Genomic DNA, 19,869 nt, shown 5'->3' on the forward strand with positions numbered 1-19,869 from the left:
ACACCCTGAAGACAGGTGGTAGAGGAGACCTTGTATTTCACAAGCAACCTTCCGAGGGCAAAAAAACTGTGTCATCATAATAATGTAATAATAATAATAATAAAATTATGATACTGAAAAGAATCGCTTGGGGGAGGGGTTACCCCTCTTGGTGTGGCTTGTGCTGGCTCAGGTGGCTGCTTAAGGCCACAGGGTGGGTCTGAGATGAAGCTGCAGAATGATCTGAGCTGATTCCCCAACGGGGCGCGCAAGGCTCCGGCCCTTGGGGACGGTCCTGCAGATCTCGGAGCTGGGTCTGCCCCTGGCAGCAAGGCACGGACTGCGGGCCTCAGGGCTCTTGGAGGTCGGGCAGGTCGGCCAGCAGCATGGGGGAATCCATCTGGATCTCACGCTGCAGGGACTCGATGTCAGCAGGGTTCATGCCGTGGCCCTCGAGCCAGTCAGCGAGCAGGGAGGCTGAGAGCGAGGCTGAGTCTGCCTGGCTGTGGGTGTGGCGGAGAGAGGGGGTGAGAGGCTCCTCCTGCAGGGGAGCCCCAACTGACAGCCCTACCAGACCCAGAGACCCACCGGACCCAGAGCCCCACTGGACCCACAGCCCAACTCAAAAGGTCAGACCCAGCTCTTACCCGTCTTGTGGCCCATCAGCCACACCCATGTCAAAAGACTGGTTTAGGAATTCCTCCAGGTCAAAGCCAACACCATACCCAGCTCCACTGCCCTTGGGGGTGCCCGAGAACACGGGGGGCAAAGGGTCCTCCACCTGCAGGGGACGACGGCAGCTCTCAACACAGGCACCACCAAGAGCCGACTGAGGTTGGCAGGGTGCCCAGCCATGACACCGCCCCACCCATGCCCGGGCCTGGACAGCAGCGGTGACAGCACCAGCCTCGACAAGCCCTGAGCGTGGGCTGGGGTCTCCAACAATCTGCTCGTCAGCATTAGGCTCTTTCTGCGAGCGAGGGGCAGGTGAGGGGACCTCAGCTCTTCTGGCACCAGGACACACACGCCCTCTCCTGGCCTCAACAACCTCAGAGCCCACCTCCCCCGCGTCAGACCCAGGCATCCCCACGACCAGGCCTCTCTCTCACCTGTGACTTGGACAGCTGCTGGGTCACCAGGGTGACGTCAGGTGACTCCGATGTGGAGGGCTGTGGGGCCCCCCCGGGGTCTGGAGGGGGTGGGCCAGAGGGGAAGTAAGGGAGAACACTCAGGGCACTGGGGCCGGGCAGCCCAGGGGGCGGCACCAGTGGCTGGGGGGCCAGGAGGCCGGAGGCGGTGGTGGTCTGGGGAGCAGCAGGGCCAGCTGCAGGTGCAGGGGGTGGGCAGGCCGGCTGTGGCAGGGGCCCAGTGGGCTGGGTGGCAGGGCCAGCGGGAGGGCTGGGGGGCCGGGCTGTGGCGGGTGCGGGGGCGGGGGGCTGGGCCATGCGAGTCCAACGCTCCAGCAGGCTGCGGTCGTTGTCGCTAAGCACCAGCCCAGCCAGGGGGTCAGCGGAGGGGCCCCCCGAGACCCCCGCGCCCCGCTCCTTGCGCTCCCGCTCCTGCCGCCTCTTCTCTCGCTCCTTGGCCCGCTCCTGCCGCCGTCGGCGTTTCTCCTCCCGCTCCCGCTGGCGCTCCTGAGCAGTCACCGGCTTCCGAGGCTCAGGAGCTTCCAGGGGGGCACTGGGGCCATCTGTGGGGAGGATGGGAAGGTGAAGGTAAGAGTCTATCCAGGCAGGGGGTCCCCTCTGCCCCCCATTCCCCAGCCAGGCACCTCGGAGCCGGCTCCGCAAGGACTTGAGCAAGGCAGCCTTGAGGGCAGCCTTGGTGTTGTCTGAGATGGCCCCCTCCTTCTTTGGAGGGGCTGGTTCACTGGCTGGTGGGGGCGGCTGCAGGGTCAGATCGATGGTGTCGGGCGCAGGGCCAGGGCACGGCAGTGGGGCTGGCGGAGGGGACTCCATGGCGCAGTCCCCACTCGGAGCCCAGGGGCTGGGCATTTCCACATCGGGGCAGCCGGGCTCACTGGCCACAGGCTGCAAGGAAGGCTGGAAGCGGATCTGCTGGCGGATGCCCTCGCGCCGTGCATGGAAGTCCTCGATCTCCGCCACAATGGCCTCCTTAATGCGCTCCCGTGTGAGGGCTTCACGGTCAAAGGCAAAGTCAAAGGGCGGGGCACAGTCAGGCTCGTCGTCGGGGTCATGGTACTTGGCCAGGAAGGGGTGGCGGAGGGCAGCAGCTGCAGAGACACGGGCGCTGGGCTCAAAACGTAGCATGCGCCCCAGTAGGGAGAGCGCCTGGCGGTCGGCGCCCGGGTACACCGTCTCCCAGGGCACAGGCTGGCGTGGTGGCAGGCTCTGGATATAGGCCCGCACCCTCTCAGCTCCCACAGCCTGAATCACGGCCGGCGACGGGGTACCCAGCACTGTCATGATCAGCTGCAGCTGGTGCACATAGTTTTTGCCTGGGAAGAGTTGGCGCCGGGCCAGCATCTCCCCAAAGATGCAGCCCACGGACCACAGGTCAATGGCCTGCGTGTACTCGTGCAGCGAGAGCATGAGCTCAGGGGCGCGGTACCAGCGAGTGGCCACATACTCGGTCATGAAGTACTGGTGCTCAGCGGGCGAGGTGCACAGGCCACGGGCCATGCCAAAGTCCCCAATCTTGAGCTCGCAGTTCTCGTTCACCAGCAGGTTGGAGGGCTTGAGGTCGCGGTGGATGACCTGAGCCGAGTGCATGTACTTGAGGCCCCGCAGCAGCTGGTACAGGAAGTAGCGCACATGCTCCAGTGTCAGCGGCTGTGAGGAGTGGATGATCTGGTGCAGGTCGCTCTCCATCAGGTCCAGGACCACGTAGCTGAGAGGCAGGGGAGAGACGCAGGCTGTCTTGCCCAAACTCCAACCCCACTGTCACCACGCCCTCCCAGCTCCAGACAGGTCAAGGTCTTACTCTTGGACTCTGCAGGGGCTGCCCGCATGGTATCAAGATTCTCTACAACTTTTCCATGGACTCAAGTGAAATCACTTTTCTCTCCAGGCCTAGCTTTTCTCATCAGAGAAGAGATGAGGCTGGACTAGACCAGTCTGGCCCCGGGGTTTAGTTTGGGGGCCCTCTTCGTTGTGTGGTAGTGGCTGCTTGAAAGGCTATGATGAAAATTTAAAGGCTTCTGCAATCTGCAGGACAGTGTTCTGTGACTGACTAGTGACGTCTGCTACTGGAATAGGAAAGAACAGACATAGGATGAATATCCTACAGTCGCCATGCTATATACTGAGATTCTGGGCTTCCCAGGTGGCACCAGCAGTAAAGAACCCACCTGCCAATGCAGGAGATGTGGGTTCGATCTCTGAGTCGGGAAAGATCTCCTGGAGGAGGGCATGGGAACCCACTTGAACATCCTTGCCTGGAAAATCCCCATGGACAGAGGAGCCTGGCAAGCTACAGTCCACAGGGTCGCAAAGAGTCAAGACATGACTGAAGTGACTTAGCGTGCACACATACTGAGATTCTATAAAACTGTCACTTCTACATTTTCTTTGAGGAAATCATAGGTGTCCCTGGCAAACCCTTAGGGAGCACTGGTCCTGGAGTCGTGGGAATTTCCCCAGCCTACCCTACCTTAGGTTCAGCTGCCCTTCCAGAACTTCAGCAGAATGGCTCCAGCCTTCAGAAAAGGTGCCAACTCTGCCTCCCTCCCTATCCCCACTCCTTACACAGATTTGAACTCGCCATAGGGTACAGTGGGCCTCAGGATGTCCTTTATGGCAATGATGTTGTCATGCTTGAAGTGCTTGAGGATCTTCAGCTCTCTGAGGGTCCGCTTGGCATTGGTCACCACGTCAAAAGCATTAGGGATCTTCTTAATGGCCACCTGCTGGCCTAGGGAACAGGGGAAAAGTAGATGTCACCTGGGATAGCTGGTGAGCTGCTGAGTAGCACATGGCCTCTTTCAATATGCTGTGCATGTGACAACCGCTACCACAGAGGACCTACTACGTTCCAGATCCTGTGCTGAGCACAGTAGGTACATGACCACATCTCCCCTTCACCTCTGTCCTTCACTTCTGGCAGGTACACAGCTCAAAGTCACAGACATGGAGATCTGGGCACAGTAATTTGTTGGGCACACTGCACAGCTAATTAGCCGTACCCCCCTACACTCTATGCGTCTCAGGCCTCTTCATCCCACCACCAACCCGATGCCCGCTGTCTGCTCCACAACACACTCCGGGGAACCTCCATTCTGATCTCACCCGGACTGTCACCTTTCTAAGGAGGAAGCCGACTGCTGCGCTGGCAGAGCCACCAGTTTCTAGAGACCTGAACCCAACACAGAGGCCGGCCCCCAGACAGCGCCCAACCCCTGCCTGCTGACTTGACTCAGATTTCACATCCCAGCTTCTCTGCTGGCTGCTGGGACGGCGGGTCCCACCCCTCGGGACCTGGTTCCCACACATGAGAGCGGCCGGAAGGGTCGCTCACCGGTGAGGCGGCGGCGCGCGGAGGACACCACCCCGTAGGCCCCGTTGCCAATGGTCTCGATGATCTCGTACTCGTCCCCCACGTCGAAGGTCACGTCGAAGGACCGCGCCTTCAGCAGGGCCAAGTTCTTGGCAGCCACCGAGGCGGCGGTGCCAGCGGGTTCCGCCTTCACCGGCCCGGGGGGCTCCCCGGAGCCGTCCTCACCGTCGTCCTCCTTCAGGGGCTCGGCCATGGCGTCTGCGTGGACACGCGGGCGAGGAGGGGCCCGGCCCCGGACTCAGGGGCCCCTCGGAGGCTTCAGAGCGGCAGGCCAAGCAGCACGCGCAGCCCGCGTCCCGCACGCTCGGGAGCCCCCAGCTCAACCCCGCGCGGGACGCGGGGTCGGCAGTGGGGGAGGCTCCGCGAGGCGCGGTTCAGGAAGAAAGCGAGGGGCGGGGCGCCCGCTCTTCTTGGTCCTCACTAGGCGGATGGTGCCTCACCCCGACGCCGCACGGGCCCTCGACGCCGCCCAGGCGTCTAGTCCCGAGGTCGGGGTGGGGGGGGGGGTGGGACCCGAATACCCGCTCCCTCAATGGGTCTGGCAGCCGCCACCACCTCAGCGGAACGCTCAACTCCGCAGGTCTCCCGCCCCGCCCCCTAAAGACCACGCCCCTCAGTCTCTGACCAATCCCTGAACGGCTTTTGCTGAAGTGCCCACCCCCTCCACTTGCTCCTCCAATCCGCGCCTACCTTCCGAGGAAGCCACGCCTTCACCCGCGCCCGCGCCGGGGTCCAGTCTCCAGGAGGGAACCACCCAACCCGCGCTCGGCGCTTAGCCGGGGCGCGGCCGCCTGGCTCAGTCCTCGGACGCAGGCGCGCCAGCAGCCCCCGGCGCCGCGAGACTGCGAGGCACCGCCTACTGCCTGCGTGCGCGCGCATCCGCTCCGATCTTCCAGGTTCTCTCAGGTCAGTTGCTGGTGGCTTCCGAATCTTGGAGGGCTGAGGTTACCGGTAGTTACCATCACTGAGTCCCCCTCCTTTAGGCCCCTCTTCCCTTATCAGACCCTATCAGCCCGGGGATTGCGTCCCCCATTTTCCCGATGGGCCCCAGGAGCCTGGCGCTTGGGAATGCGTGGTCCCTGGTAGACGGTGATCCGTCACATCCAACCACCGAGATCCCGGTCCTCCGGGTTCTAGAGCGTCGGCTCGTAGCCGCCCTGTATCTGGTATCTTCCGGTATCTGGTCCTCTCAGCTCAGCTTCCGGCGCCCCGGACTTCGGCCAGTGCTTCGCCAGCCTCGGCCGTGAACCTTCCGTGAGGTGGCTGCGTCCAGCGACTCCCGCGCTGTGGCTGCAGGGCAGCGGGCAGGGCCACAGGGTCAGCTGCGCCTGGAGGAGGCAGAGCTCCGCCGGAGCCAGTGCCCTGCCAGTCTTCAGGGCCCGCGTTCGACCTCGCAGCGAGTGCGTGCCGAACGCTGACCCTCTGGGTCCCGAAGCGGCTCGCGGGAGGTCGGGTGTCCTCCAGTGACTGACGGGAAAGAGCCAGGAGGCGGGGAGCCCAGGAGTTAGGCCTGAGGGTCCATCCCTTAGACCGGAGAGGAATTTTGTTTACATACCCCACTGTTGTGGTGGTTTATTTTTTACTAAAACATACTTACAGGAAGTTCCACACATAGCCTAAGTGTATGAATAAGTTCACAAACTGAACATATCAGTGTATCGAAATCAGGTGGAGGAAAACAAACAAACAAACAAAAATCCAGAACATTACCAGCCCTTCAGAAGCCCTTTCTCTTTTCTAGTGGTTACAACTTCTTTCTGTTAACTCTTCCATACTTTGGGGGTCGGGGGTTGCCGTGAATTCTAGGAGGTTCACTGGGGCCCATACATTAAGATGGAAAAGTGGAGACTGCATTTTAAAAATACAACATCAGAGAAAATGTCTGGGAGCATAAGGTCAGCTCTAGGACAAATAAATACCTCGTATTTAGACATGGAAAGATCACTTGGACCTCCTGAGTTAATTATACCTTTGGTTCTGGTTTTCCTGAAAGCATAGCAAAAAGCCAAATTATCTGTTACATGATTTGCCTTGACTATTAATAAACCATATTCATGGGAAGTGAACATTTTCTGTACTGAGTTCCAAAAACATTTCCATGATGGCCTTTTCTCAAGTGACACTGTAGACAACCTACCTTAACTCTGACGTATGTGTGCATTAAGTTCTGCGGTGTCCATCAGTGAAAAGAGAGGACATAAAACTGCAGGACCCAGAAACATGTCTTCTCAGGGAACCCGATGGCCAGTTCTGTGACAATATGGTCTGCTAAAGGAATAAAGCATAAGATAGCAGAAAAGACCCATACATTTTGAATGCTTTAAATACTTTTTTAGAAATATTTGAGCTAGGATTGGTATACAAGTTATAGACGATTCAACTTTCTCTGGCGAAACCTCCCTGTTTCTCATTTACTTAAAAATATTTTACTTGTTTGGCTGCACTGAGTGGTCTTAGTTGTGGCACATGGGCTCCAGAGCATGCAAAGTCAGTAGCTGCAGCACGCAGGCTTAGTTGGTCTGGGGCATGTGGGATCCTACTTAGTTCCCCAACCAGGCATTGAACCCACTGTTCCCTGCATTGCATGACAGATTCTTAACCACTGAACCACCAGAGAAGTCCCTTCATTTACTTTTGAATCCATCATGAGCTGTTTTACTTCTCCCCCTACTAGACCCTGACTCTGTCCTGAGAAAGTTGTCAGTTATCTAACATTCTTCAGCCTTGTCTTATGAGCTTACTTCATATGACACAACTACTTCAATAAAAAGTTTTTTCATGTGGCTCAAAATTCAAATCATAATAAAAAGGTTCAAGTGAAAATCCTGGTCTCACGCCAGGTGGCTGATTTTATAGTTTCCTATTGGGCTTCCCTTGTGGCTCAGCTGGTAAAGAATCCTCCTGCAATGTGGGAGACCTGGGTTTGATCCCTAGGTTGGGAAGATCCCCTGGAGAAGGGAAAGGCTACCCACTCCAGTATTCTGGCCTGGGGACACGACTAAGCCACTTTCACTTTCATTGGAAGTAAAAAAGAAACAATAAAAATCCGAAACACACAAATACAACTATACATTCTTTGTCCCCTACAACTATACATTGTTTGTCCCCTTGACAAAATATAGCAAATCATTTACACTTTTCCTTAAATCATTAAGTATCAAAAACCGGAGGGATCTCTCATTCTTCTTTTAACAGCTTTTTTTGGAGGTATAATTCACATACTGTAGAACTTATAGTGTACAATTCAGTACATGAATTTAGTAGGTTCACAGAGTTGGGCAACCATCACACCACCCAATTTTAGAACATTTTCATCATCTCAAAAGAAAGCCATTAGTCACTCCTGATTTCCCCTCACCAGCCCCTGGCAACCACTAATCTACTTCCTGTGAGCCCATGGCAACCACTAATCTACTTCCTGTCTCCCCACTGCCTATTCTGGATGTTTCAGATCAATGCAATCATACACTCCGTGACCTTGAGACCTTTTGTATCTGACTTTTTTCACTCAGCCTAATGTTTTCCAGGTTCATCCTTGTATCAGAACTTCATTTTTATTTTTAAAGCTGAATATGTTACACTGTATAGATAGACCACATTTGTTTATCCCATCATCAGCTGATGGACATTTGGGTTCCTTCCACTTTTTGGCTGGTATGAATAATTGTGCTCTGGACATTCACGAACAAGGTTTGTGTGGACGTAGGCTTTCTGAGCTCTTGGGTACAGATCTAAGGGTGTGATTGCTGGGTCATATGGTAAAGTTTTTAAACATTTTGAGGAACTGCCGAACTGTTTCCTTTAGTGGTCACACCAGTTCACTATCTCCCCAGTGTATTTGAGGGTTCCAATTTCTCCACATCCTCACCAACACTTATTATTTTCTTATTTTTCTTTTTAAAATTGTAGTCATCCTGGTGGGTATGAAGTAGTATGTCATTGTGGTTTTGATTTGCATTACACTCATGACTCACGAGGGCTTCCCTGGTGGCTCAGAGGTTAAAGTGTCTGCCTGCAATGCAGGAGACCTGGGTTTGATCCCTGGGTTGGGAAGATCCCCTGGAGAAGGAAATGGCAACCCACTCCAGTATTCTTGCCTGGAGAATCCCATGGACAGAGGAGCCTGGTGGGCTACAGTCCACAGGGTGGCAAAGAGTCGGACACGACTGAGCAATTTCACTTTCACTTTCTTTCATGACTAATGACGTTGAACATCTTTTCACAGGCTGATGAGCATTCTTCTCTGGGGAAATATCTGTTCAGTGTCTATTCAGTTCCTTTCTGTTTTGTTTGTTTGCTTTTGGCTGTGTTGGGTATTTGTTGCCTCGAGACCTTTTTCTCTAGTTGCAGCAAGCTGAGGCTACTCTCTGGTGTGGTTTGCTGGCTTCTCATTGCAGTGGCTTCTCTTGTTGCAGAGCATGGGCTCTAGGGCATGTGGGCTCAGAAGTTGCAGTTCCTAGGCTCCAGAGCACAGGCTTAATAGTTGTGGTGTAGGGGCTTAGTTGCTCCGTGGTATGTGGAATCTTCCCACTAGCAGGCAGATCCTTTACCACTGAGCCACCACAGAAGCCCTCATTGGCATTGAACCCACTTTTATTTTTATTTAAAACTTTATATAGACTTTATTTTAAAAACCTTTATATAAAAACTTTTATTTTTATTTATATATTTGTTTAAAATTTATTTAAATTTTTAACTTTTATCATTTTTTTTTGTGGCACCACCATGCAGTTTGCAGGATCTTAGTGCCCTGACCAGGGATTGAGCCTGTGCCCTCAGCAGTGAAAGCTTGGAGTTCTAACCACTGGACCAGCAGGAAGTCTCACTCCACTCTTTTTTACAGCTGCATAGTACCTCTTTTCAAATATAACCTATTTAACCAAGACCCTATAGGTGTACACTACTACTTTTAAGATTTTTGCTCTTGCAAATGATGTTGCACTAAATTATCTTGAACACATCATTTTGTGCATTGCAAGTTTAAAATACGCAGAAGTAGATGTGTGCCAAGTTAAAGAGTACTGCACTTGTGATTTTAATAGGTAATGTCAAATTTCTGTCCTTATTTGTTGTTTAGTTGCTAAGTCATGTCAGACTCTTTGCAACTGCATGGACTATAGCTCGCAAGGCTCCTCTGTCCATGGGATTCCCCAGGCAAGAATACTGGAGTTCAAAATTAGGAAAGGAGTACATCAAGGCTGTATATTGTCACCCTGATTATTTAACTTATATGCAGAGTACATCATGCAAAATGCCAGGCTGAATGAATGACAAGCTGGAATCAAGATTGCCAGGAGAAATATCAACAACCTCAGATATGCAGATGATAACACTCTAATGGCAGAAAGCAAAGAGGAACTAAAGAGTCTCTTGATGAGGGTGAAAGAGGAGAGTGAAAAAGCTGACTTAAAACTCATCATTCAAAAAACTAAGATCATGGCATCCAGTCCCATCACTTCATGGCAAATAGATGGGGGGAAATTGGAAACAGTGACGAATTTTATTTTCCTGGGCTCCAAAATCACTGTGGATGGTGACTGCAGCCACAAAATTAAAAGATGCTTGCTCCTTGGAAGAAAAGCTATGACAAACCTAGACAGCATATTGAAAAGGAGAGTCATCACTTTGCCAACAAAGGTCCGTATGTATAGTCAAAGCTATGGTTTTTCCAGTAGTCGTGTATGGATGTGAGAGTTGGACCATAAAGAAGGCTGAGCGCTGAAGAACTGATGCTTTGGAACTGTGGTGCTGGAGAAGACTCTTGAGGGTCCCCTGGACATCAAGGAGATTAAACCAGTGAATCCTTAAGGAAATCAACCCCATTTATTCATCGGAAGGACTGATGCTGAAGCTGAACTCCAATGCTTTGGCCACCTGATGCAAAGAGCCAGCTTATTGGAAAAGACCCTGATACTGGAAAAGTGAAAGTGAAGTTGCTCAGTCGTGTCTGACTCTTTGCTACCCCATGGACTGCAGCCCACCAGACTCTTCTGTCCATGAGATTTTCCAGGCAAGAATACTGGAGTGGGTTGCCATTTCCTTCTCCAGGGGATTTTCCTGACCCAGGGATCGAACCCAGGTCTCCACATTGCGGGCAGACGCTTTAACCTCAGAGCCACCAGGGAAGCTCTCGATACTGGAAAAGACTGAGGGCAAAAGGAGAAGGGGCCAGTCCTGGAGTCTGTTCTCTATGGAAGGGCTATAGTCTCTGTGTCAGGCCTTAGGGCGACCTCCAAAAGGGCTGACACCACATGCCACACCTCCCAGGACTGCTGCTGCTCCTGTCCCCACAGCAGGCCACTGCTGACCCCTGCTTCTGCAGGAGACCTACACACACTCACAGGAAGGTCTGGCTCAGTATCTTGTGGGGGTCACTGCTCCTTTGCCTGGGTCCTGGCACGCATAAGGTTTTGTTTGTGCCCTCCACTATGTCTACCTTCGCCTTCGTCATTGTCCCTGTTCACAGCTGAGAAGGGGGCTCAGTAGGGGAGGGTTGTGATAACCTAAGAGCACACAGTGTGGGTGGGTGGGGGTGCCGCCTCTGCCTCTGGGACTCCCTGTGCCTGGCTCCACTCTTCCCACTGACTAAGGCCAACAGCCCTGAGTCACCCAGTGAGCAGCCGGCCGGCGCAGCCCACACCCGGATCTGCAGAGGCTATGGAACCTGCTCTGGGGCCCACTTGTCAGCCTGAAGCCCCTCCCCCTTTCCCTTCCCCCAGCAGACATGCATTTATCTTGTTAGACAGAACTTTGTCACATGGCCAGCCCCCTGCAGGGGTCTGAGAAATCAAATGCTTAGTTAGGCACATGGCTGCCCATACAATCAGGATTTGTTAGAAATGCAGAACAGACAATGAACAGGTAGAAGGGCCAGAACCACATCTTCTGGTCTAGAGGACAGGTGTGTGATGACCTAGTCCCCAAAACCAAGACAGGACCTTCTCAGAGACCCTGGAGACTGGAGGGCTGAGTTCCCTCAGTCAAGGTCCACAGCCTCCCCATGACAGACCAGCCTTCTCTCTCTTAGCCCTGGAAGGTCACCACTCCTTCCCAAAGGTGGCAGGGACCAAGAGTCCCCTTGGCCCAGAGCCCATACCACAGGTGACAAGCAGTGCAGCAGGGGTGGGTGTGAGGGAGGTGCTGGCCAGCAGCTTGGACTGCCCCTTGACTTCCTTTAGGACTGCCAAGCCCTCCAGTCCACACACAGTCACACTGTGACACACACACTAGTACAGTCACAGCACGGCGCTCACATGCCCTTGTAGTCCATTTAGGTTCCCTGAACACGGACACATGCCTACCCAGGATGCACAGAATTCAGGGGCACCACTGTGCACACAAGTTGACTGTTAACCCTACTGCAGTCCGTCTCTTCTCCCCTCCCCTGAGCTTCTGTCCAGCGCCCAGTGCTCTGTAGATGTCTCCAGGGGATGCCCCACAAGGCTCCCGGGCCTGTGACCACTGCCACATTCACCAGTGCCCTGGCCGGGCCCCCATCTCACCCACATGCTGACTGACCACTTCCACACCTGCCCCAAAGCCAGAGTCTCAGTCACTCACTACATCGCCAAGCACATGCTCCGTGAAGGGCAGTCTCCCGGGGTGGGGGAGGGTGGGCAGGGGAAGGGGTTGACCATGAACACGACATGTACAAATCTCTGCACTTGAAGAACTCAGATTTAGCCTGGAAGAGGACAACAAAGTCACTGAACTACAGTGTCTCGGGTGACAGGCCCCAGGCATGGACCCAAGAAGGGCTGATGGGGGAGGAGGTGGTGATTTTCCATGGAGTGATCAAGAAAAGCCAGCCAAGATGGTGACCTTGGAGCAAGGACTTGAAGGGGTGAGCGGGAAGGAGCCCCATGTGGACGGAGCAGCAGGAACAGCATTCTGGGCAGATGGAACAACAGACAGAGCTCAGAGGCAGGGTGTGCCTGGCCTGTGTGAGAATCAGCCAGGGGGTGGTGATCGGGACGACTGCTCGCTGCCTGGTCCCAGCTGCTGTCACTTCTCACCAGGACCCTTACTGTCATCACTGAGTCACTGTCCTCTTAGCCTCCTCTCCCTGCTGTGACTTCCTCCCTGCCCAGCAGCCAGAGTGACCTTTCAGCAAACACAGATGAGGCTTCAACAAACACAATATGGGTGTCCCCATCTTGTGGGATCAAGTCCGCCCCAGGCCCGTGAGGCCCTGCTGGTGGAGAATGGAGGACAGATGGAGGAAGTGGCCTTTGTGATGGGACTGGCTGCCTGGAGGCCAAGTGCAGGGTGTGGTGGCAGCCCCAGCTGTGGTTCCTGTGAAGTCATCCCCTTTATGCATCTGCCTGATTTCCTCTCTCAGATCTGCTGGAAAAGCCCCGAGGAAACCACTAATGGGTATGTGCAGCCCGGGGTGGTTGGGGTGTGGGTTTTTGGGGAGCGGGTGGTGGGAATGCTCCCAGGAGGAAGGGACTGGCCTGGGTGAGCTGCTCAGCAGCAGTGTGGCCCTGCCCCTCCTCTGGCACCTGTGGGTGGGGCTGCAGACAAACACAGGAGGCCCCACTGTGCTTGAATTTGGAGGTCCCACCTGCGTCCTGTGTTTTCCTTTGCTGAACCTGGCAGCCCTGCAGGGACCACATGCGCCTCCACATGGCCTCCCGGCTACCCTGGCCCCAGGTCTCAGCCCCATGTGGGGACCAGAGACGCCTGGTGAAAACCCAGTGGCTTCACATCTCTCCTGGGCTCCCCCCAGTACTTGGAGGCCTTGATGACCTGCGTCGTGTGCACTGTCAACCCACCTCCAACCCCCATGGCATGCTGGGGAAGTACTCTCTGAAAAAATAAAGTCAATAAAATGTAAAGAATGGAAAGTCCTAATTTTAGCACTTGCCAGTTTCTGTGGCTGATCTCAAGCCAGCAGCACATCGCTGGAGGCTGAGCTGCACACGGTTACCTGTGAGTCAGCGCAGGCTGTGCAAGCCGGTGCCCGTCAGCTTCTCTGATCCTCGAGCACATTCCTCCCCAGGGCCTTCACACCGACTGTGCTCTCGCTGTGGCGTGGGAGCTCCTGCCCCACACCTGCACAGGACTTGCCTCTTCCCTGCTTTCAGGACGTTGTGCATCATCCACAGTAACCCTCCCCTCACTCTCCAGCCCTCTTCTCTGCTTTTTTCCCTCAGAGCAGCTTCCACAGTGCTGGATTATCAAGTAAGTTTACATGTTTGCCTCCCTACTAGAAAGTCACTCCATGAGGGCAAGGGCCATGCCTGTCTTGTTTTCCACTTAACTCCAAGCACCTAGCCCAGTGCCTGGCACACAGTAGGAGCTCAATAAACACCTGTTGAGTGAGCGATAACTCTCAGCTCAGTAAGCTTGGCTCCCATGACCTTGATGTTTATTTTGTGCATTGGTTGGAGCCACTCAATACACCCCACCCCCACAGGAGCCAGTTGGACACACAAACTTCAGCCCCACTCCACTCCCACTCTGCCTGTGCAGCCTTGGTGAGGCTCTCTCCATCTCTGAGGCTCCTGGATTTGTCTCCTATGAGGGAGGATTAACTAATAACTTCCACCTCCTGACCTACTGTGGGCACCACATGGCTGAATGGATGGGAAAGCACTTTGCAACTTATAGCCGCTAAAATTTAGGAGCTCCCATCCCCCCACTATTTCTCAGAAGGAAAGACATTTTGTAGTTATTAGAAACATCCTGATGCTGCTGCTGCTAAGTCACTTCAGTCATGTCCGACTCTGTGCGACCCCATAGACTGCAGCCCACCAGGCTCCCCCATCCCTGGGATTCTCCAGGCAAGAACACTGGAGTGGGTTGCCATTTCCTTCTCCAATGCATGAAAGTGAAAAGTGAAAGGGAAGTTGCTCAGTCGTGTCCAACTCTTAGCGACCCCATGGACTGCAGCCTACCAGGCTCCTCTGTCCATGGGATTTTTCCAGGCAAGAATACTGGAGTGGGTCGCCAGTGCCTCCTCCATAGAAACATTCTAGAACTGTCGAAAGTGCTCACAATCAGCTACACATGATGTAAAAGCATAAATCATTCAGTAACAGCTTTTTAAAAAAAAATCTAGTAGAAAACTTGACTTTTCATTATTTTCATCAAGTAGAAAACTGAGGAAGTGACCTTAACGAAGCAATCTCCACTTAGAGCAAGTCTTCTTGACCACCATGTGGAGATGCTTACCTGGCTCTGTCTTGTCTGGCAAACTTCTTAAAAAAAAAAAAAAAATCTTTCTGTTGTCCCTTCCCCATTCTTGAGGACTTCAATACATTTCAAAATGATGCCAGGACCTCCCTGGTGGTCCAGTGGCTAAGACACCAAGCTCCCAATGCAGGGGGCTTGGGTTCCATCCCTGGTCGGGGAACTAGATCCCACATGCCACAACTAAAGAGCCTGCATGCCACCACGAAGATCGAAGACCCCAGGTGCCCACAACTAAGACCCCATGCAGCTAAATAAATATATATTTTTTAATGTCATTCTAAATTCTCCCAGCTCTCAGCTGTCTCTTTCTAGGGAGCCTCTCCCACTGTCCCCTGGGCCCCATCCCTCTCCACTCAACCTCCTGTCTCTCTTCTGGGTACCTGGAAGGAGTGATGTCCCAAAGGAAGGAACCATCTGTCCAGGACCATGCAGAGTGGCTGGCACATGACACCCCCTCCCATGAGCCAGTCAGGCCACGCCTCTGCCACCTCAAGACCCAGATGAGGGATTAGATAACAATGCCAAATGAGCTTTCTCTGCCCTACCTAACATCATCTAAAAATTCACCCAATGTGACAAAATTAGGAGAGTTCAAGGAAACAGAGATTTCCCAGCTGTGAACCCCAATGTCTACTACCAGGGCTGGTTTCTGCTGGTAGGCGTGGCTTCCGGCCATTGGCAGGCACCCGTGAGGACAGGCTTGGTGTGTTTTGATCAACTAGACCTCTGATCAGGTTGGTTGGGGTCTGTGTCATGTGAGTTATTCAACATTTTAAACACCACACCTTCTTCAACAACCACTTGGGACCGAGCATGCCTCATTATCCCCTGGATTATTTCCACACCTGAACTCATGTTTCTGGCAGCTGCATCTTTCAGCACAGCAGGAAAACAAAAGCTAGACACGGAGACATGCTTGTTGAGACAGACAGCAGCAGCATGTGGTTCTCCGAGGAGAGGAGAATGCGTGACTCAACACTCATTCTAACTATGACTTCCCTCCTATCTCACCTGAGTTCAAGCTCCCAGGTTCTCTTGCAGTTAGAAGAGGCCCTGAACCCCAGTTCTAGCTACTGGGCTGTGCAGGATGCCCTGTCCTATGCCAAGCCCTGCTGGGGATGCCCAGCCTCTCCCCCTGCTCTGCGTAGAACATGGCCCTGTACCTGGAGCTGAACTGGCAGTCTTGTCATGAGGACAAAAGCCACATGTTAAGCAGGTCAGGAGAACCAGGTCCCTGGTGGCATGGCTGAGCTGGTGTCAGCTCTAGGCTGTCTTAATTTTGACACAAGTGAGCCTTATGTATTTAAACCCTACTTGGGTTTTCCACACATGCAGCCTAACCGCCATGCCATGCACCCAACATGTGAACTCCTGGCAAGCTTCACTTCTCTGCCTGGCTTTGGCTGATGTTGAGTTTATGTCCCATGGATTGAAAATGAATGGTTTTTAAAGACCTGCAGTGTTTTCCAGAGTTTAGCCAGCAATTCAACTTGCTGTCTCCAAGCAAGGTGGATACCAACTGCATCACCGCCTTCACTATGGGGACCATTGATTCCCTGTGCTGAGCCCCGCGAGGTCAGGATCTTACCACCCCCGATTTCCGAGAAACTGAGACTCATGAGAAGTTGAGGCATAAACCCAAGGTCATACAGCCAGGGAGCGGCAGAGCTCAGATTGGAACCCAGCTCCCCCTGCTGGTTAAGCCCTGGAAGCAGCGGCCCTGGCATTTCCCCCTTGAACTTGAGGATGAAGGAAGCATGCCCCTCCTGGGGCTGATCTGGAGAGGCCAAGGACCCCCCGGTTCTTCAAGTGACTCGGCAGGAAAAGGACAGTCCAGGCCAGGCCCTCATTTTCCTAGTGAGACACTGAGGCCTGGAGAGGGGCAATGACCTGCTGGGACCAGACTGCAAGCTGGGGACAGGCTGGAGACGAGACATCTAACTTGGGCTGTGCCCCGACACAGACCTACTGATTCAGCTGTGCTGCTGGAGGCTGGGGTCCCTGAGTCCCCTGACTCTGAACTGCCCTCTGGATAGAACCTAAGGGTTCGGCCCTGGTCTTCAGCGTTCTAAGGTCCCTCCTGGGGGTCCCTATTCTCTGCCCACTTGTTCACTTACTCATGAGTTCACTCAACAAGTGGGTGCTTGGGCAGTTGAGTGTGGTCCAGGAGCCCGATCAGGCCATAGCCTCTCCTTGGTGGAGAAGGCCCCTGCCCAATCAAGGCTTGTCTGGAGGACAGGACAGTTGTCTAGAGCTTGACGCTCAAAAGGAAGGTCAGATGGAAAGGGTGGAAGGAACAGCATGTACAGAGACCTGCAATGCACTGAATTGGTGGTATGTGTGTGCAGGCACCCAGTACTGCGAGGTTGAGAGGAGGGGGAGATGGGCAGCAGCAGGGGGTGCTGAGGGACCCAACAGGCCAGGGGACCTGGGCTTTGTCCCTGGTGACACACAGCTGCAGGCCTGGCCTGTGGCCCATCCCACAGGGAGCTGACACACACGCTCTGCCAGAGAGCTGAGAGTTGGGCTGGGAAGGAAGGTCTATGAGGGTTGTCACAGGAATGACCTTGGGGACCGGGGGCCCAGAGACCCTGATTCAAATTGCTGCAAGGCTCCCCGAGATCCTGGGAAGGCCCCTCCATGTAAAAAAGGAGCAGCAGTGTTCTCATGGAGTCAAGTGTCGTGGGTGCTGCAGAGTTTGTGGGGCCTAGGGAGGGGAGAGGAGGAGGTCTGTGGGTGCTGATGTCACTGCTGGCCTCTGCCTCTCACCTGAGATGGCAGGTCTAGGGGTCCCCAGGCCCCCGCCCCAGCAGGGGCCAAGGTCTGTGAGTGGGACGCTTGCCTGAGGCCGTGCACCCTGGGGCAGGCCCTGCCTGGCGCTTCCTTTTCCCCAGACCAGTTCCCCTTTGTCCAGGACGTGGGCCTTAGGATGGTGGTAGGGAGGGGTTGCTGGAGAGGTTAAATGTCCTGGGCTGATGGGGGTGGTGTGGAGGTGAGGGAAGGCCAGACCCAGCAGAAACAGTCTGATTTACAGATGAGGCGGCTGCTGCTGCTGTTTGGTGAGGAGCTGCAGGCAGGAAGGGGGCTCCTGCCGGGAGGACCCAACCCCTCAAGGGCCAAGAGTCCAGGTTCTCCTGACTCGTAGCCCAGACATGGGTTCAAATAACAGGAAAGCTGTACAAGATAGAGACGTGCCAGGCACTGGGCAGGGTGCCTGCCCGAGGGTGAACCAAGCTAACAGGCCCAGGCGGCCAGGAGCCCAGCACGTTAGTTAGGAGTGTGCTCCTTGTCTGGAAAGAAATGCAAGCAGAGCTGTACACACAAGTATAATGAGCTTCTGGGCAGGAGAGATGCAGGGAATCTGCCAGGGCAGACTATGATCAAGGGATCAGGGGACGCAGAGAGGAGATCAACATCAACTAGAGACAGAGAGCAGACGCTGAGGCCCCGGGACCCAGAACTCAGCTGAGATGTCTCGTCCTTGAGGCAGGGCCCAGACCGGCAGATGCCCACAACAGGAAGGGCCTAGCCAAGTGGCCTTGGCAGGCCAGCATCTTTCTGGTACCACAGAGAGGGGGCCCTCATCTCCTGAGAGTGGGTGCTCACAGGTGCCGAATGCTTTGGCAGGCGGTTGCCGGGGCCAGGGAGGGTGGTGGAGAGGGGCTCGGGGATGGGGGGCCTGAAGTGGGTTCCCAGATGCTTCACTTCCACTATCCACAGCTGGCCTCAGTCCCCCTTCAGCGTGACCCTGAGCCGAGACGGACTGGCACTGGAAAGTTGTGAGAGCCAGTCCAGTGTGGAGGAACTGCTCCTGTCCCCAGGAGGGTCCAGGACCTTTGGGTCTGGTGGCCTGGCCCTGGCCTGGCTGGCAAACCCACCATTTCTCAGTGCTACGCAGCCTGTCCCTCCAGCCACCGGGCCCAAACCTTTGTTCACGTTGTGGCTGTGTTGGGCCCAGGGGTTTGAGCCTGACTTCAGGAGGGACAGGAGCAGAAGTCCAGCGTGGAAGCATCGGGGGAGATGCTGGGCTGGGCTGGGCAATCGGCCAGGGTGGAGCTGGGGTGCCACAGAGCAGAAGTCCCCAGTCTCTGACCCTGAGAACAGCCCAGCTCTGACTGCTGCTGGCTGGCACGCAGATACGGGCATCAGGCATTGGTGCCCGCTACGCCGGGGCCAGCTTCCAGCCCCACCCAGCCTTCAGGGTGACACTGGGCACTCTCCCAGCCCCCTCCCTTGGGCCACAGTGTGTCCCCAGTCTCAGTGGGCCTGGCCCTGAGGGGACTATGAGAGTACAACGGAGGAAGAAGCTACACTGAGAGGGGCTAGGGGTCCAGAGAGAGGACAGGGAGGACTGGAAGTCCAGGAGGAGTGGAAAGTTTTGAGGCCAGGTTGGTGCCAACCTGCTGAGGGTTGGCTCCCCTCCCTGTGCAGACCCCTACATCCTGCCCCGAAAACTGCACAGCATCCTGCCTAGGCTACTGCACACCAGCACCTGCAAAGACCCCCTCCTCCTCCCTCTGACTGTCCTGATCTGAAGACCCGCCTGCCCAAGGGCTCCTGATGCACCAGACCCCATAACAGCCCACCCCACCTCACAGTGAGGACTCCAGTCGGGCCCCACCAGCCCCACAGTTCCTCCTAAAGCCACTAGGCCTGGTCATCTCCTACCTTCCAGGGGACTACTGATCTGCACCCCTAATGGACACCCCAGAGATTCCTCCCCGCCCCCAGGAGCCTCCCTGTCCAGATTCTGAGCAAATGTGGGGCAGCCTTGGACACAGCCAGGTTTGCAACTCTAGGGAGCCCATGATTATTTGATAACAGCAAGCATTTTGTTGAAAACTGATTTGTGTAACACCAAGCCTCAAAAGCCACTGGAAAGTGTTAGACGAGAGTGGTATCATCTGTGGAGAAGCATCTTAACTGGAAAGGGATGGGGGGGGTGTCTGTGGGGGACATGGCCAAGGCCTCAGGGAGGCAGACTCTCACCCGAGCCCCTGGCCCACCCATCAGGCTCCCCAGCCTCAGCCTCTCTTATCAGATGTGTGAACACGGGCTGTCCCGTCCCCTGTCAAGTATCTTTGCTTACCTGGCGGGGGGTGGGGGTGGGGGGACGGTCAGTGGGCCTGGGCTGGCTGTGACCTCTCCTTCCCTTTCCCGCACAGATGTCTCCTG

The 19,869-nt window shown here is 54.9% G+C and overlaps 1 protein-coding gene and 1 long non-coding RNA gene across 3 annotated transcripts; one reads left to right on the forward strand and one right to left on the reverse strand.

Moving 5' to 3' along the window:
- Positions 1 to 19: 19 nt before the first annotated feature.
- On the reverse strand, positions 20 to 5,275 carry MAPK7 (mitogen-activated protein kinase 7). 2 transcript variants are annotated; one of them, XM_061391172.1, is made up of 7 exons: positions 5,185 to 5,275; positions 4,456 to 4,692; positions 3,687 to 3,852; positions 1,751 to 2,829; positions 1,089 to 1,669; positions 627 to 760; positions 20 to 482 (listed from the first exon to the last, which is right to left on the reverse strand). In XM_061391172.1, the coding sequence occupies exons 2-7, from the start codon at positions 4,685 to 4,687 to the stop codon at positions 329 to 331; spliced, it is 2,346 nt and encodes a 781-aa protein (XP_061247156.1). In that variant the 5' UTR covers positions 4,688 to 4,692; positions 5,185 to 5,275; the 3' UTR covers positions 20 to 328. The 2 variants fall into 2 exon arrangements, with proteins under 2 accessions (XP_061247156.1, XP_061247155.1); XM_061391171.1 differs by lacking the exon at positions 5,185 to 5,275 and having other exon boundaries at positions 4,456 to 5,081.
- Positions 5,276 to 5,313: 38 nt separating this feature from the next.
- Positions 5,314 to 13,428, forward strand: LOC133232156 (uncharacterized). Its single transcript, XR_009731329.1, has 2 exons — positions 5,314 to 5,400; positions 9,572 to 13,428. It is a non-coding gene; the product is annotated as an uncharacterized LOC133232156 (long non-coding RNA).
- Positions 13,429 to 19,869: the final 6,441 nt, after the last annotated feature.

This window comes from Bos javanicus, chromosome 19 (genome assembly GCF_032452875.1).
Source record: "Bos javanicus breed banteng chromosome 19, ARS-OSU_banteng_1.0, whole genome shotgun sequence".
NCBI classification, from domain to species: Eukaryota; Metazoa; Chordata; class Mammalia; order Artiodactyla; family Bovidae; genus Bos; species Bos javanicus.